The 18,696-nt window shown below is 38.7% G+C and overlaps 1 protein-coding gene across 9 annotated transcripts in view; it reads right to left on the reverse strand.

The window, feature by feature from the left end:
* TBL1XR1 (TBL1X receptor 1) overlaps nucleotides 1–18,696 on the reverse strand; it is a 166,336-nt gene that overhangs the window by 37,848 nt on the left and 109,792 nt on the right. For 6 of the 9 annotated variants that reach the window (XM_038583941.1, XM_038583940.1, XM_038583943.1 and 3 more), the window contains one exon: nucleotides 1,223–1,325. The exons of the other annotated variants lie outside the window; for them this stretch is intronic. In XM_038583941.1, the coding sequence (XP_038439869.1) occupies nucleotides 1,223–1,280 (58 nt within the window). In that variant the 5' untranslated portion in view covers nucleotides 1,281–1,325. The remainder of the gene's footprint in view (nucleotides 1–1,222; nucleotides 1,326–18,696) is intronic. 9 annotated transcript variants of the gene reach the window in all.

Genomic DNA, 18,696 nt, shown 5'->3' on the forward strand with positions numbered 1-18,696 from the left:
ATTCAACAATATTCTCTTTGGATCTGCCTTCAACAGCAGTTTGCCAGTTGAAAAAGAAAACAAAACAAGATCTATGAATTTCAAAGCTTCAGAACAAATTATCCTGCCTCGGTTACTTTTAGTGTCTTCTCTTTCTCCCTCTCTGCGCTCCTTAGACATCATTTTCTCAGCTGCTTCAGGTCAGAGAGAAGCAGTGATGGTGCCTGGGAAGAGGAAACCCCCAGCAGAGAGCAAAGCTGGGAGCAGCTCGGCAAGCAGTGGGATCTCAGATCTAAGGCCGTGTCTGCACTCCCTGCACGGCAAAGGACAATGGCTAGGCCCTAAACAAGAATCAAAATCGAGGGCTCAACTCCTCCTCCTGGCCTTTCGTCCTCCTTCACACGCGCCTGCCAAACAGTTACCGTTTACACACACACTATGCCTCACACCTTACTACCACAACATCCCAACTTTAAGTTAGATTTCTAAAATTCAACCCCTCCAGCTCATTTTCAACTACTGAATGGTACCATCTCGTGCTAACAATCTGCAGTCGCCACTGCTGTCAATCTTTCCCACGTCCTATGCCCCATCCGCCCCAAGTCTTCCCTCTTCTACTTTTAAGTTTTCTGGCTTACTCCACCCTACATTTTCCCTTGTAGTTTTCCTTCTGTTTTAGGACCTCTCTTAGTCTGTTTAAAAATGAACATGATTTAATATTTATTACAAATGACTTCCAATGATTTCATTTATTAATCACCCACCAATAAACACATTAGTAAGAATTCAAGTCAAGGATAAACTAAATCAACTGGGATAATGGTTACGAAAGCATTCTGAAAAATATGGTTAATTTAGTTATTAAAATGCTAACTGCAAATAGGATCAGTAACATTTAGCTGAGGATTCTGAATATACATTATCAAGTTGATGGTATCTGAAAATTTATATGTTCCTACTGACCATGTGCAATCTCAATTCATAATAACTTATAAAAATGGTCTTTGAACACTGAAAGCCAAACCATTTGTTAACAAATATTTGCCTGAGAGGATTCCAACATATTTGAAAGAGTCAGAGAGTTAAACCATGCAGTAACACATAGCTTTAAAATGGCAGTCCAGACATTAAGGAAACATACAAAGTTCAACAGTTTGGACTGATACAAATTTCAAATGCATAAAAGGTTATTTTGAGAATATTAAAATAATTTGAGGCCTATTTACTTTATGAAAGTACTCACCTGACTCTTGCAAGTATCTATATACCAAGAAGTTGACCTCATCACTGCTTATACTCATCTTTATTCCCACTTAAACCATGAGGTCACAACACAGGATATAACCCTAAAAATAAAACAAAGTTAATTAAGTATTTTCTCAATAAAAATATTTTTAAACAAAATGTAAACAATGTTGTAAAAACCATTTGATTTTATTAAATGATGTAAAATGAAGGTTCTATATTGCCTAATAATAAACCCTGACAAAGTTATTCCAATAGTTAGTAATAGATTATATACAACCAAAACATGGCTGGTCTGTTTTTCTGCAAGATAACATATTTGCAAAAAGATTCAGAATTTATAAAAGGGCTTTAGCGCTGTATTTTATTTATATCAAGTAGCATAAAGTTTCCTCTTTCTCCTTAACTGTAAAAAACAAAACAAAACAAAACAGTACATTTTAGGGATCAGAATATTATTTATTTAGAAAAAGAATGCTTTTAGACCACTGGGTGAGGGATGAGCCATCTGAACTAGTTTTGTCTACATAATTTGGTAGGATTTGAAGCCTCTGTTTTCTCAACATCTACTCTGCAATGTTCAAGTTTTGGAAAGATCTGGCTACGTGTAAAGCAGAGGGGTGGGAATATAGTTTTCAAAACTTAAATGATATTCTCTTAATGGGCATACTTAAATCTTGAATTCAGGGGGAAGGAAAGAAGGAAACTGAGACCTAGCTTACATATGTCCTAATTATACTTATCTGTTCTCACGTCATAGAAAATATTTAAAAAAGAAATCAGCAAACGTTTTCTGTACAGAGTCAGACAGTAAATATGTTAGGCTTTGCCATCCACGCACAGTTTCTGTTAAAGCTACTCAACTCTATGGTTTAGCACAAAAGCAGCAACAAACAAGATGTAGACAAATGAGTCTGGCCGTGTTCCAATAAAATTTTATTTATGGATGCTGAAATGTGGATTCCATCTGATAACGTTGCATTATAAAATATTTCTCTTTGGACTTCTTTTCAAGCACTTAAAAAAACAACAACAACAACAACACCCTCTTTCTTAGCTTTGTGGTCCTTATCAAATGCTAGTGGGCCAGATCTGACCACAGGCTGCGTACCTTCTTGGTCTCTTACATAAACAGGATATACTGACATCTATTCAGTATGGAGGGCATATAACACTATGTGCCCGTGCCGACCGTCCTGCTATAGAGTTCACAGTCTCTTTAGGATGCAGAGTTCACGATATAACCAACACCTGAGTAGGCTACCATGTGAGAGAACTGCTCCCGCCCTAAGTTGTGGGGAAAGTGGTGACTAAGCTCACCAAGCTTCTGGCGCAGAAAAGAACAAAGACAAATGAAGAGTAATAACAACTTTCCAAGACATACACAGAGGCAAGCCTAACTGAATTTAGTAGTCTGGGAATACATCTTGAGGCATCATTGGTGTTTAGACCTGGAAGAATGGAGGGGGAGAGTGAGAACATAAATGCTGGTGGGAGGAAGGCAGGGAAGGGAAGGCATCCAGTGAGCAGTACTAGTTAGTGGAAAGGCTGGAGGAAGAAAGAGAAACAGACCATACAAGTAAGGCTCAAAACACAAAAACCATGTCTGAGGGGCCCGGACAGCATCGCTTAGAGAAAACAGACTGCCAGGGTTTAGGCGGGTAGCAGCATGAAAGATCATCCTGGCTCTGACACGAAGAAGACACTGGAAGGGAAGCGCACTGGAATAAGAGCCGCGCGGGCAGGATGCTGCAGGGACCTAACGGATGGAAGACGCCGGGGCTGTAGCACTGAAGCCAGGGCCAAGTACAGGGGTTCCAAAGCATGACTGGCCGGACAGAGGAGAAAGGAAGGGGAGAAAGCGAGAATCAAAGGTTCTTGGAAGAAATCTGGGTTGGCAGTCCTTCCACTCACTGACCTGAGAAACCATGGGAGAAGAGTAGCAATTAATTATCTTCATATAAAGAAAAAGGTATTCTCCTACAAAATTAACACAGAGTACAATCAAGAACTTGAATGTTCTGAACGATAAAGAGAAATAGCCCTTTGATGATTTTGGCTCGGGACGCCTTATCTCAACGCTACTACGGTGCATTAGGTGATCCACGCTCTCGGGATACCCTGCACCATCTACCCTGACCCATACACTGTAACGTGTAGTAATGTGTCCGGCACACGTTGGAGACACTAAACAGTGTTGAAAGCCCATGGAACGATACGAGTTTAAAAAGATAAAGAACTGGGGTGCCTGACTCTTGATTTTTGGCTCAGCTGATCTCAGGGTGCTGAGACGGAGCCTCACGTTGGGCTCTGCACCGGGTGTGGAGACTTCTTGGGATTCTCTCTCCCCCTCTCCCTCTGCACTGTCCCCACCCTGCTCATTCTGAAAAAACAAAGCCCAACCCCACACCATCACATAATTGTAAGAAATTAAATCATAAAACCTGACCAATCATGGATATCCATAAGGGAACAATTCATCACTATTCATTAACAAGATTTCCCAAAATGAGATGTGCTAGGTGGGATCCAAGTGAAACAGACTGACAGAGAAAACAGAGCAAGCATCTTTTCCTCTACTACATCATTCAGTTCAACACTCCAATAAGCACTGGCACTGAAGTACCCAAGATGCACAGGTTTGCAGCACGGCTTGGTTCTGCCAAGCTAAGGCCACCAACGTCTCAACTTAAGGCAGTGATCGGTGATGGCTTCAGCATCACCTACTATATTCCAGGGCAAAGAAAAATACAAACCAAAATGATACAAATTATTGTCTATAAATGTTCTTAGAGTAAATATATACTGGCAGTACATTTTTAAGAATCATCACAAAAACCACCTAACAGGTAGAGCAGAAAAGTTCTTATCTGTTCAAGCTGCTATCAACGGATTTATTCCACTGATCACGGTGCTGTATCAACTTCTGGAATCAAGAATAACATTTTTTAAGGGAAAGGGGTAAACGGTTCAAATCTTAAAGGTATTATTACACCTGTAGTCCTACTTCAGCCAGCCCTTCCAACCCGAGACAGGCCCTTACTGTTCCCCAGGCGTGTTGCCAGGGCCGACCAATCTGTGTGCTGACAGAGGAACACACAGATGCCGTAAGGCTGGCCCCAGCCTTGCAGAGCTCAGTTTTTTAGTGATGACAAACATGCAAATATATCATTAAAAAAAACTTTGAAAATTTAATGCAATCTGTACTATAGGTTTCGGTCCCAGTTGCAATAAAACTACATAAAATCTACAAAGGCTTGAGTTTATCCACCTTCAAGCACACTTAACTCTAGAGTATCGTTTGGTATGAAAGTGACCCTTTTAAATTCTAACTTCAAAAAGACACCTGAAAAGAACAGGAGACCGGACAACAAAAAGAACACATTAAGACACTCCTCGCCCGAAATGCCAGTTTTCAGTTTCCAAACACCTTGACAGCGTGTGCGCCAGAGAGCGAAATCAGAGAAAACTCCAGTACCCTTCGGAGGGACCAGAGTCTGAGCACTGCATCTCCTCCGCTGTGCATCCTTCAGTACAAGTCTCAGTGGGTTCACTATGGCTTTGCACACCTGGCCCACTTCAGTGAGTCTTGCTTACACAGCTAAGGTGGGTCGTGTGTGTGTGCCGTGGTCTCAACCTGTCCCAGGTGGACACCAGACATTCCGATCCTCGACAGGACTTGCCTTCGGAGGGACCAGAGTCTGAGCACCGCATCTCCTCCGCTGTGCATCCTTCAGTATAAGTCTCTTCCAACAGCAGTGACACCCTCATCCCGTCTCTGTCCTGTACCACTGGGGCGTCAAGCCCACTGGAGGCTACTTTGTGTAAAGTAAGTCCTGCCCTCAAGGAGCTGATGGATCATCAAATAAACAAGGTATTAAATATAAACTAATACTTCCTAAAGTCACAAAGCAATTCTTTTTTTTGGGGGGGGGGGGGAGGAGAGACAGAGGAAGAAAAAGGATCTTAAGGAAAAGACTGGAGCTCCATCTCTCGACCCTGAGACCTGACTTGAGCCCAGGCCAAGAGGGAAGCTGCTTCCCTGACTGAGGCCCCGAGCCCCTAGGCCTCCCTAAGCCCCCCAGGCGATGTTTTATATTTTGCATCATCATACTTAAACAATGACTGAGTTCTAAAAACCGAAAAAATCAAATGCCTTTGTACTTTTCCATCCTAACGCTCAGAATAGCCTATAAACCCGTAACAACTTTTATTCACCTCCTATCAGTTACAGGCAGTCAGCTGCTTAATCCAAACTGATAGCTGCATAAGCCAAGACTAAATACAAAAATTAGCCTTAACTAATATTGAGCCAAGTGCTTGTATTAAGAGTACACTTGAATATTTTAAATGTTCAGTATGAAATATTTTACTTCAACACACGACAGACAATGTAATGACTACTACAAAACAAAAACAAAAACAAAAACAAAAACAAAAACAGGACTACCTAGACAATTCAGCTGAGATTCATTCAATTGAATATGTACAAGTTTCACATCACAAAACTGAGTTCAGCACATACACACTGAACAGTAACTGCCCCACGAAGGTCATCATCTCCTAGCTTCTCCTAGGAGAAAGATACGTTCTTTTCAGAGTCCATTCCTGGAACAAGCCAGCCCCTGACTATAAACCTAAATCATATCACTTTAAATTTGAAAGAATGAAAACACAGGGAAAGTTATGGATAGGAAACAAAGAAACCAGAAAGATTTTCTTAAATGTCCTGCCTGCAAGACACTCTAAAGAGATGTGGAAAACCTCTGCATGATCCAAAATCAAATGTTTCATCGAAATTACTTTATCTTACACAATGTATAGTGGCGGCATATTATCTCATAACAGACAGATTAATTTTTGAGTCGTTCAACCACTTGGAAGAGCCTAAACCTTCATTTCCCTAAGACTGCCATCAGGTTATTTATACTAAAGTTGTATTTCTCTCATTTCCTTCTCGGTAGGTATGCATTAATGGATAGTTCTCATAATCAGGAAAAGGATCTACAAGTAACTAACTGGACCAAGTGAATAAACAAATTGTTATTCTGGCTTTTTAAAATACTGAAGTGTAGCTACACATGATATCACATCAGTTTCAGAGGACAGCATGGTGGACACTGGGTACGACGGCGTCATGCTCGCCACCAAGTGGGGCCACTACGACACTGCTGGCCATACTCCTTACTGTTCACCTTTTACCTCACGACTTCATCGTTCCATACTGGGAAGCCCGCACCTCCCACTGCCCCTCACCCGTTTTGCCTGCCCTCTTACCCTCCTCCCATAGCTATTCTGATCGTCACTGAATACCCACAGGTTGGGTCCACTCAAGAGATCAAACCAATTTACGGGCCGGCTAGCTGAAAAACTATTAGGAAAATGTTCAATTTCACCAATAACATATGTGCTGCTGAAGCGAGCACTCAGGTTCACCAATAATAAACATAAAAACATTTTGGCCATAAGATGAGTGAAGATTTAAAAATACCCAATATTGGGCAGCCCGGGTGGCTCAGCGGTTTAGCGCCTGCCTTTAGCCCAGGGCCTGATCCTGGAGACCCGGGATCGAGTTCCACGTCGCGCTCCCTGCATGGAGCCTGCTTCTCCCTCTGCCTGGGTTTGCATCTCTCATGAATAAATAAAATCTTAAAAAAAAAAAAAAACAACTCAATATCATCAAGATTGTGACAAAACAGAAAATATATCTCTAAATACGTTTATAAATATCTGCCACCACTGTTTAATTCAAATGATGAAAGGAGCAATATTAAAAGCTGCTGGAAGAACTCTGATGTTAAAAATAAGAATTGTTCTGGGGCACCTGGGTAGCTCAATCGGTTAAGCATGTGATTCTTGGTTTTGGCTCAGGTCGTGATCCCGGGGTCACGAGACGAGCCCCACACTGGGCTCCACGCCCACGGGGAGTCTGCCTGGAGAGTCTCTCCTTCTGTCCCTCCCCCAACTCCTACATACGTGCACACACTCGCTCGCTCTCAGATAAATATTTGAATCTTAAAAGAAAAAAAAAAGAATAATGTTTTAATAATGGTAACTGTCAATGCCACGTTGGACATTCCAAGTTACCTTTCCAGATAATATTAATGGCCCACAGGTGCTCAAGGTTATTGTTATGTTGGGGATGGTTTGGAGCCAGGAGATGATCTAAAAGGAAGGATAACTTAGGCTTCTCTGGAACTCAGAGGATGAGGAACTGCGGAGTGACTGTTACCAGCAAGACGGAGAAAACTGCAGCCTCCACCACCACAGTCTGACAAACGACACCACTATTCCGTCTCCCACCTGGAGAACAACTCCATTTTCAGCCTTGTGGTTTAAATGAGATGGACCTCCTGGTCCAGAGGAAAGCATGGATAGTTAATTTTTAATTGAATTTTAAAATCTTCTTTTCATATTAAGTCACCCAGCGTACTTTATGTTCAGCTTAGGGCTGACACCCCACCCCCCCACACACATCACCTCCTTCGGCCCCAGCTCAGTCATTCCTGATAAATGAAACACTAGGAGACACTTGCTCGTTTCTAGGAAAGACAGCCTCCTCGTTTCAGAGAGCAGGGGGCAGAGAACAAGGACACTATGTACATCACTGAGGTTAGAGCAGAGATGGAAGAGAAAGAGAAGGATGGCAGAGAAGAGAGACAAGAGAAACTAGGTTATTAATGACATCAAGTTATCTATTAAGCAACTGGATTAAGTACTATCTGAAATTAATTTACTACTGTAATTTAGTTAAAGTCAAAAATTAATTTTATTGTCTAACTCATTTTAAGACTTGTCAGTTGCAACCAAAAGAGGACAAAAAGGGGAATTATCCAAGAGATGTTTTAAAACAAGAAAATGACTAAAATTAGTGACAGATTATATTTGGACAAATAAGAAAAAGAGGGGCAAAGTTAACATTTTTTCTAATGTTTCCAGACTACAAAGTGTGAAGAATTACCCATAAAAATGGGGTGCCTAGAGAGGAGAATTATGAGGGCATAAACCATCAGGCTGAGGGAATAGGAACAAAGGAGGTAAAATGCAAGTGACTGACAGGTTTCTGTTAGAGGCACAGTGTTGGAAGAGCATTTTCCTTTTAATTCAAATGTCTCAAGTGTCCCAAGTTATCTCTGCTCCTACGTGTGTGCCCACCTTTTCCCATTCATTTGAATGTTAAAGAAAATGCAGCAGAAGAACATTCACATTTTTTTTTTGAGAGATTCCTACATTCTGTACGGGGCAAAGCATTCTACACATTATTTAATCTCCTCTTCAATATTAACTTTCTCGTTTTAATGTCATATGAGAACAGCATTACTATATGTAGATGTATTTAGAAATGTTTTTGAAATACTAAACTTTCCTCAGCACAGAAAAAAACACACACACGGAAAATAGTATGGAACGTATAACGTAAAATAATTTAGTGACTATGAAGAATTATAACTCTTAGAAGGTCCTAGGGAGCTGTGGCGTAATATGGCCAAGACTCCACGTCCAGTGCAGGCTGCGGGTGCTCAGCTCACATGTACGATGCCGTGTCAGCCAGCCACTGCAGGCACAAATAGAGGATTACAATACCCTGCTAAATAAATAAGTTTCTAAACTCCCGCAGAATCATGTATCAAAATTACTTTCTTGGGTGTGAGCTCTCAAAATGCTGTGGAGCAAAGCAGACCATAGTTTATTTCAGCAAAGTGAAACCTTGCTGCCATATTACCCACGGAGTTATCCTAGGAAACTCGTCAGATCGTCTTGCTAAAACCAAAACACACTGCGAAAATACTACATTATCGTAACTAAAAAACAAAAACTGAAACAAAAAAAACAAAATATGTGGGGGGACGGAAATGAGACAGAGGAGAGAAATTAAATCAATTTACTCATTAGCAAAGTCACGGTGGTTTACTACCATCTTATGAGCTGAACTGTCCCCACAGAATTCGTATGTTGGACCTAACCCCTCCTGCACCTCAGAATGGGACTTCATTTGGAGATAGGGTCTTTAAAGGGGTGATTAAGTTAAACTGAGGTCATCGGGGAGGACCCTAACCCAATATGACTGGTGTCCTTTTATGAGGAGGGAGATACCAAGGGTGCATGTACAGAGAGGAAATATCACGTGAGGTCATAGTGAGGAAGAAGGTGGCTGTCGGCAAGCCAAGGAGAGAGGCCTTATAAAGTAATTGATGGCACAGACACCTTGATCTTCGACTTCAACATCCAGAATTATGAGAAAATAAATGTCTATTGTTTAAGCCACCCAATCTGTGGATTCTGCTATGGCAAAACTGATATATAACCATCACCACCAACTCTTAAAAACTCATTATTCATCTGAAGCTTTAAAATCACTCATGTTAAATTCACAATTGCTAGGATCTGCCTTTCTGAAAATTTGCCTGTATTTTCAGGAACCCATCCTGTTCAAAGACAATGATATTAACAGGATATATTAACATTTTATGATCATCTGCCCCACAACGCCCCTTCTCCTGGAACTGCCCCCTCCCTCCCACCATGAAACACATTCGGGAACAGCACTGAAAAATGCTTTACCCTTATTTTCCTGCCTCATTTAAAATAACTATAATCCTACAAATGTTAGGCAGTAACACTGTTGTTTATATAGAATATAGTTCAATGAAGGAAGATATCTTTTAAAATTTAGCTTTGAAAATAGTTGGTACTATAACTTAAAATATGTATAAAGTACATTCTTAACTTTTGCCTTGCTAAATCTTATAAGGTCACAAAATTTTATTAGACTAAATGAAATCATGTTTACCAAATTACTTTTGTTAACTATAAAGTCCAACATTAGGATTTAGAAACAGATAATAAGAAAAAAAAACACCAAGCTCTAAATGAAATATTGCAGCTTATCTTAATATAATACTAACTAAACTAAAAACAAAACCCAGTACAACAAAAACAAATTATCTGGCTGATTTCTTTAAGCATCAATGGCAAACAACAGCATATTTACCTGTTTATGTATTAACCCTGAACTACAACTACAGTTTAATTGTCCAACACTTTAAGGATGTCTTTTTTTTTTTTTTTTTAATTTATGATAGTCACACAGAGAGAGAAAGAGAGAGGCAGAGACACAACACAGGCAGAAGGAGAAGCAGGCTCCATGCACTGGGAGCCCGACATGGGACTTGATCCCGGGTCTCCAGGATCGCGCCCTGGGCCAAAGGCAGGCACTAAACCGCTGCGCCACCCAGGGATCCCTAAGGATGTCTTTTTAAAGCTGCCCATGAAAGTCCAAAGATAGGCAAAGAAGTATGTTTCCATAAAACAGACAAAAATTCTATCTCTCTTCACATTAGGATTAAGTTTAAACTATATTTTTAAAGACCCAATCTCATGAGATAATTTTTATTCAACTATTAAAAAGGAGAAAATATCCTTTTACACACTTAAGTACAAATTAACATACAGAGTTATATTAGTGTCAGGTGTACAATATTGTCCAACACTTCGGAACATTACTTAGGGCTCATCCCCATCACCTACTTTACCCATCCCCCCACCACCCACCTCACCTCTTATAACCACCACTTTGTTCTCTGTATTTAAGAATCCCTTTGTTTGGGGCACCTGGGTGGCTCAGTACCTTAAGCATCTGACTCTTGATTTTGGCTCAGGTCATGGTCTCAGGGTCATGAGATGGAGACCATGTGGGGCTCCAGCTCAGCAGGGAGTCTGCTTGGGATTCTATTTTCTCTCTCCCCCTGCCCCTCCCCCTGCGTGCTTGCACTCACACTCTCTAAAATAAATAAGTAAATAAATCTTAAAAAAAAAAAAAAAAGAACCTGTTTGTCTTTGCTTGCTCATCTGTTTTGTTCTTAAATTCTACATATGAATGGAATCAGATGCTGTCTTTCTCTGACCTATTTCACTTAGCATTATACCCTCTCTGTCCACCCATGTGGTTGCAAACAGCAAGGTCTCTTTTTTTAATGGCTAAGTAATACTTTATCACTTCTTCTTTATCCATCCATCTGTCAACGTGCTGGTTCCATACCTTGGCTGTTGTAAATAATGCTGGAATAAACGTAGGAGGTGGGCATATATCTTTTCAAATTGGCGTTTTTGTTTTCTTTGAGCAAAACGTCCATACTGGAATTACTGGATCATATGGTATTCCTATTTTTTTATTTATTTTTGAGGAAACTTCACACTGTTTTCCACAGTAGCTGCGCCAATTTGCATTCTCACCAAAAAGGAGAAAACAACCTTTTAAAATAAGCTCTATATTTCACTTGTTTTATGTAAGCTTTTTTTTTTTTTTTTTTTTTTTTGGAGGGGAGGGTTTCTTTACTAATTTGAATAAAAAGTGCCAGTAAAAAGTCTATAGCATCCTCAAGAGAAACAAATGCAGCTTAAAATTTTTAAAAAGGTGAACAAGATGGTTTGTGAAGGGAAATTAGCAGGTGATGGCATTTTACTTTCTAATTTTGACACATAAGCATCTTCCAGTAATTTTTCTAAGAGTGTAAAGGCTAATTTCTTCTTCTTTTAATAGTTATAGGCAATTTTTGTGCTATGAACATTTTTTTCTTCTGGTTCTTCTTGCTTTCATTTTGTTATCAGATTAATGGTCACTGAAGTTTCCAAAGTTGATGAGCCTTAAAGTATGGTGATAATAACTTAGAAGGGATAAACTCCTAAATTACCTTTCTTTTTTCTTGGTTTCACTGGAATCCTGAACTCTCAGATAAAAATTCAAGATAACATGACACAGAAATAAGATCTCAGATAACCTATATAATTTTAGATAAAAGATTTGAATCTTCTAGGCCTGTTTCCTCATCTATAAAATGAGGAAACATTAGATGGTCTCTTTTACTTCTAAATTTCAATGACTAGAGTCAGTACAAGTATGTAGGATATTATGCAAGGATCTTACAGACCAGCAGTTATCAGATTACGCAGTGATTTTTAATAAAGCATTTTTAATAGATTTTTAAAGACTGTCGGATCTTAGATGGACCTATCCAGGCATTTGGGAAAAAGAAAACTCATTAAGAAAAATTTGAGTATTATTGCATGATTCTTATTAGGACCATCTATCTTCTATAACACTGACATATAAAAGACATAGGTAAATGGTATACACCAAACCAATTATTCGTTAGTAATTGAGACTTCTAATGCCAATCATTTATTTCAGCTACTATCTACACCAGGGTCTGAAAACTACTGCCTGTGTGTCGAATCCAGCCCATCACCATTTTTGTACAACCCACAACATCTTGTGGGTTGTACAAAACATAGGGTGGTTTTTATAGAACATTCTTTTTAATAGAACATTTGCCATTGATTTGACAATAGGGAACACTAATTTTGAATCCTAATTAAGCAATATTAAGAATAAGCAAAGCTCTCTAGGCAGAGAACAGTAAACTAGCATCCACTGTGTGATGAGTCAACCCTGATTTAAGTTAAACTGACATTAACCACAGGCCCATTTCTTTTTATACCCAAAAGGACTCTGATGAACTGCCTCATAGTTCATCGGTGCGGACTTAAACTTGCCACACACATAAAAGAGAAGTGGCTTGTACAGATGTCTTCTAACATCCCTTTAAAATATGAAACTACCTGACTGAAGGAGGGACTCAATAAATACATGAATGATTAAAAAAATTATAGCCATGGTATACTGACAGAGAAATGAAGAGGACAAGAAATTTAAACAGTAAGGGAACAGAAAAGAAAAGGCCATTTTTAAGCAGATGTTTAAGTAATCTGTACACCCACAATGTAGGGTTTGAACATACAACCCTGATATCCAGTCTCACACCCTACTGACTGATCTAAGCCAGGCACCCCAACAGGCCATATTTTTGATACATCTCTTTCAATTTTTGAGCAGTAATCAGTCATAGGACTTAAGGCAAATCACTGTCAGTCTGAGAAAGAAAAGCCTAGAAATGAAAGTCAGGTATGAAAATGAAAATCAGGAAGATAGTCCTCTCCCACTTGCAAGAAAAGCTCTGAGTTTTTTTGAATGGTAAAGAGTATAAAAAGGGTATCAAAATTTTTTGATTAAAACTTACTATTCTAGCTTTGGAACAGATACGCAATAAGGACATGAAAGACTGGAATATAGCTAAACTTTAAAAGGACAATCACATGAACGGATGGAAATTTTGCTTAAAACTGAGATATTAATGGCAAATAAAGAGAAGAAGGTACTAGGTATAATGCATTCAGAATTATAAATAAATACTATGTATAATATTTATGAAACAGTTTATTGGACAAGAACTAAGCTATTCTTTGGTTCTTAAAAGGTGGGGGGAGGACTAAGTAGACAAACCAAGACTACTGAGTCCTAAGTGAATCAAAACAAGTGTCCATGGACTGGCTATATTTGGTAAATTATCTGGAAGAACAAAAATAAAAATGTGCAGAAGATTATTCTCTTAGCAAAAATGTATTTAGATTAATAGCACATGTTCAAGTATGGGGGGGGGGCGGAAATGAGACCAATATTCATCCCAATAGGCAGTAAATGCTTATTCAAGTGAAGACAACTTAAACCAAGTTTAATACTCAGGTAACAGACTGTACACACCTGTCGTGTACAAACACACACACCCCAGAAGCCACCTACCAGTAAACCTGGGAAGACAAAAGGCAAAAGGAAATGGGAATAGAAATTGACGACAGACATGAATTGAGGTAGGCTTTGAAGTTTTCCTGAAAACTGGGGGAAATCCACCATGAAAGTGTCTGAGGTCAATTCACAGGGTGAAAGAAAACAGCTGGCAGTACTGTCCTGTAAGATCTTTTCTTTTTTTTTTTTTTTTTAAACCAACCAACCAAACAAACAAACAAAAAAACCCACATAGGAACGAATCAAGTACCTCACTCCATAACCACAGTGAGGCCGGGCAGTGTCCACCCTTTGTAGGTACTTGACCCAGTCAGGCTACAGACTAACTGCAGAGACAGAGTTTTAGTACCATCTTATTAAAAAATATTTCTTTCCATTTCATTATAAATGTACTTCAATGCTAATGCTGTTCAAAGTGCTCTAAACTAAAAATCAGATTTGTTTTCTTTGTCCTGACCATAACAAAGTTTGAAGTTTGATTGGCTTTTTATTTAGTAATACAAATTAAATTTCAAAGTGAGGTTCCCAGGGTTCCCAGGACTTAAGGGGTCCACAGGCCAAAATGATTTTTAAAGTACTAACACATTACTTGCCTTTTTCACAGAACTGACTTACACACTGATGTTACAAAGCAATAATGGATAAAACTGCTCACACCCTAATGCAAATCAAGACAGTTACATCTTACTTTATTAGTGGTCTTTATATTCTTCACTATCATGCACTCAAGAAAAAAAAAAATCCACAAAAATCCTTCACTGAAGAATTTCCATGAAAGCAGCAAAATGCTTAATTTTATTAAAATTTTAACTCTCAAATGCACATGTTTAATATCCTGTATAGCAAAATTAAATACACATAAAGCACTTCTGCTGCATACGAAAACGATGGTTGTCTCAAAGAAAAGCGCTGTGCAATTATTTGAATTGCAAGCTGAACTAGCTACTTTTTTCATGGAACACCATTTTTACTTCAAAGAACAACTCACAAAGTATGGCTTTTCAGACCGAGAATTTGGCAGACATTTTCTTGCAAATAAACAAAGTGAAACTGTCACTTTAAAGAAAACAACTAGCAATATTTGTTGGCAAGAATAAAACCTAAGCTTTTAAGAGAAAATTAGAATTTGGAAAATTTATCAGCCACCATGAGCTTAAGAGCTTCCCAATATTCAAAACTTTGATGAAATCAGGGGTGATGTTAACAACTGTGACTATTTATACTGCATAATGAACATATGGAAGGTCTACACAACTCAGTAAACAAATATCTTCACAAAGACCAGCACAAAATCACGCATGAGGAAACAATCTCTTCTAAGTTCAAGAGAGACCAGTGGATTTTAATGTAATAATACAAAAAATCTGTGAATACAATTTCAGATCTTGCACTGCAACTAATCATTAAACTATGCACTTGAGATTTGGTAGTATCAAAGAAAATATTCAAATTCATTTGAAAAATAAAATTTCATTTTGATTTGAAAATGTATATAGCAATTACACATCACTGTAAGGTCAGATTTTTTTTTTTTTCCCTAGATTTCAACTATAACAACATATCCCAACATGTGACTGCAGAAGCAAGTATGTAAGCCAGGGATTAACGGAAACTTGCAAAAACGTAGATGAATGTCATTCTTCTCATAAAAAGTTTTTGGAAATTCTTGGAAAATACTTATTTTTCATAAAACATGTTGTTTGTGTTAACATGTTATAAGTGGGTTTGTTAGGTTAAAATGCATTAGTAACATAAAATTTCATAGTTTTAACTTCTAGTGCAGCAAACACTGACAGCTGTAACACATAAACAAAAGTTCTTTGGAGTCATTAATACAACTAAACTTAAATGAAGAATGTATACCTGCTAGTATAAAAATGGATCCTTTTTTGGCAATATTAGTGGTAATCTTTTTTGGAAAAAAGACCTTTTAAGCCATGAATATTGTTCAGACTGTAACATGACGTAAACCTTCTTTGATGTTGGAATACACATAGGTATCCAGCAAATCTACACCTAATGAACAAAAAAGGTACTTAAGAAGCCATAAACGCCCTCATGCAAAAGTTCTACCTTTGCTAAAACATATGGAATCTACTAAATAAAATATGGAGGAGTAAAACGTACACATTTTCTGAGACTACACTTCTGTAATGAAACTGGTCTGTTTTATAGCCTTTATTTCCCAAAAGAAATACATTCAAGACTGTAGTAATGGCAGCCTCCATATACATGGAAACAAATCATGTAAAACTTTGGCACTTACAGAACCCTTCCAATCATATACTTAATCTGTTAGCAACACAAGAAATAAAGAGGTGGCTAGCTGAGCAAAAATGTGAAATTCCTTACGGCCAGATTTCCAGGTTATACCTGGTACAATTTCCACACACCTGTTCCTCTGCATTCTGAGTACACACACAAAAAAAAAACAAAAACAAAACAGGAAATGTAGGGAAGAGAGGAAATCTAGGGAGCAGAGACACATCTATGTTTGATAATGGCAAATAAGGAGTCCACACTCTGTTACTCTGAACTGTATCAATAATTACTGTGAATACATTGAAAGAAATTCAAAGCCTAAGATCATAGAGCTTCCCTTCTTTTTGAAGTCTTTGTAACACATGCCACAGTTACCCTTTTGCCAGGTGGAGAAACCCAGACCTAGGCAGGTTAGGTAAAACAGCTCACTCTGAAATCTCCTCTCATCTCTTTGTCCTAGACTGGTCCCTCTGCTGAGCACACCAATACTTACCACTACTCGACCAACGACTCTCTCTGCTGGACAACTTCTTCCGCCTTCCCCTGAGCCCCACCTCTGACCCCTACACTCTAAAACCAACTGAGCCATTGCCCTCCTCAAACAGTATGTACTCTAGGTTTTCTATGTTAATTCTTCAACCCTCACCACCAACAAATACATTTTATCACTTGAAGCCAGGTAGATGACAAGCTTTACAATCTGACATAACAAAATGTTAATGAATAATAATGGCTTAATGCTCTGCTTTCCAAGGACTTATATACAGCAAAAGCATAAATATGTCTCCTTAATTCAAGTTTCTCAAATTTGAATAATATATATCAAGTGACTTCGAAAAGAAAAAAAAATGTACTTATCAATTCCATGGTGTTTGATGTCTAATGTCAACTACAGTTTTACGAAGTGGCCAATTCAGATGATGTACAATGTGCTGTTTAAGTCCCCCCCTTACCCAAGGGGGATGCATTCTAAGACCCCTCGTGGATGCCTGAAACAGCAAAGAACCCTATAGAGACTCTGCTTTCCCCATGCCTACATACTTATGATCGAGTCTAACTAAATCAAGCACAGTAAAGAATGAACTAATAATAAAATAGAACAATTCTAACCATATGCTATACTAAGAGCTACGTCAATGCAGTCTCTCTCTCCCCCCGCTCCCCCACAAATACCTTACTGCAGCATTCTCCCCCTTTCTTCTAGCCATGATGTGAGATGATCAAATGTCTATGCGATGAGATGAAGTTAAGCGAGTGACACATTGTGACACAGTGTGAGGCTACCATAGACCTTCTGACAACACTCAGAAGGACCATGTGGCTTCTGGACCACGGATGACCACAGGTAACTGAAACCATGGAAACAGAAACTAAAGAAATACAGAAATAAAGAGGAGACTACTATATTATTTTTAGGCTAGTACATGGCCAAACAAAAGACAAAAAACCTTGGTAATTGAAAATTTCCCACAAAGAAATTACTAACCTACAATACATCCACAGATGTTCAATCTTATTTACTTTGACTGAACAGTGTGAAATAAGTGATATAAAGTGGGAGACACAAAAACAAAAAAGCAGTGTTTGAGAAGGAGGATGATTTCATGTCCTTCAATTTATCATTCCTAATACAATCTTGTAGAAGAATGGTCAATAATTATTTGGATACTTCATGAAATCCAAGTCTATCTGCATACAAATAAGTAGTTTTTCATTTATCTGCAACTTGTGTAATACTAATATAGTTCAACTTTCAAATACAGACGTGCAGGACTTAGAAATTCCTAAAATTTGGTTTTAATACAAGTAGATATAGCAACTTTACAAATACTCTTTTATATATAAAGATGAATATAATCACATGTCTAGCCAGGCTGGCAAGAACAAAGAATAAAATATACCCATTTAAAAATAATCATAATAGACCAAGGCACAAATGCGTTTAGCAGGGGATGGGGGGGTGAAGGGGAGCAAATCACCTTCAGGCTAATAAAAGCTAAATGAACACAAAACTGTATGTGTAGGGAGGGCTGGGGGAACGTCTGAGCTACAAGGTTCCCTGCTGTTCTTCAAACTGCTGTACATTAAGCTATATGGGGAGCTTTGAACAATCCTGACACCCATGTCACATTAACACTAATGATACCAGAATTTCTAGAGGGGGGAGCCAGATACTAGTTTTGTTTGTTTGTTTGTTTTTTGTTTTTTTAAAGATTCTCAGGTAAATACAATGCATAGCAAAGTCTGGGAACCTCCTACTGACCCAACGGAAAGCATTCTGATAATCTGACAACTGTGGTAACTTAAGAGAAAGAGCTCTCTAAATCACAAAGTTCTTTTCAAAATCCTTACGTCCTCTGTACTAGTTTCCTAGAGCTGCCATCACAAAGTACCACAAACTAGATGCCTTAAAACAGGAAAGTGTCTCATCTCTGGAGGCTGAAGTCTGAAGTGCAGCTGATGGCAGGGCTAGGCTCCCACCAAAGCCTTTGGGAGGGGGACTCGTCTTTGCCTCCTCCAGCTTCTGGGACCCCTAAGAGTTCCTTGGTTTGTGGCAACATATCCCCAGA

Source organism: Canis lupus, chromosome 34 (genome assembly GCF_011100685.1).
Source record: "Canis lupus familiaris isolate Mischka breed German Shepherd chromosome 34, alternate assembly UU_Cfam_GSD_1.0, whole genome shotgun sequence".
In the NCBI taxonomy this organism is placed as follows: domain Eukaryota; kingdom Metazoa; phylum Chordata; class Mammalia; order Carnivora; family Canidae; genus Canis; species Canis lupus.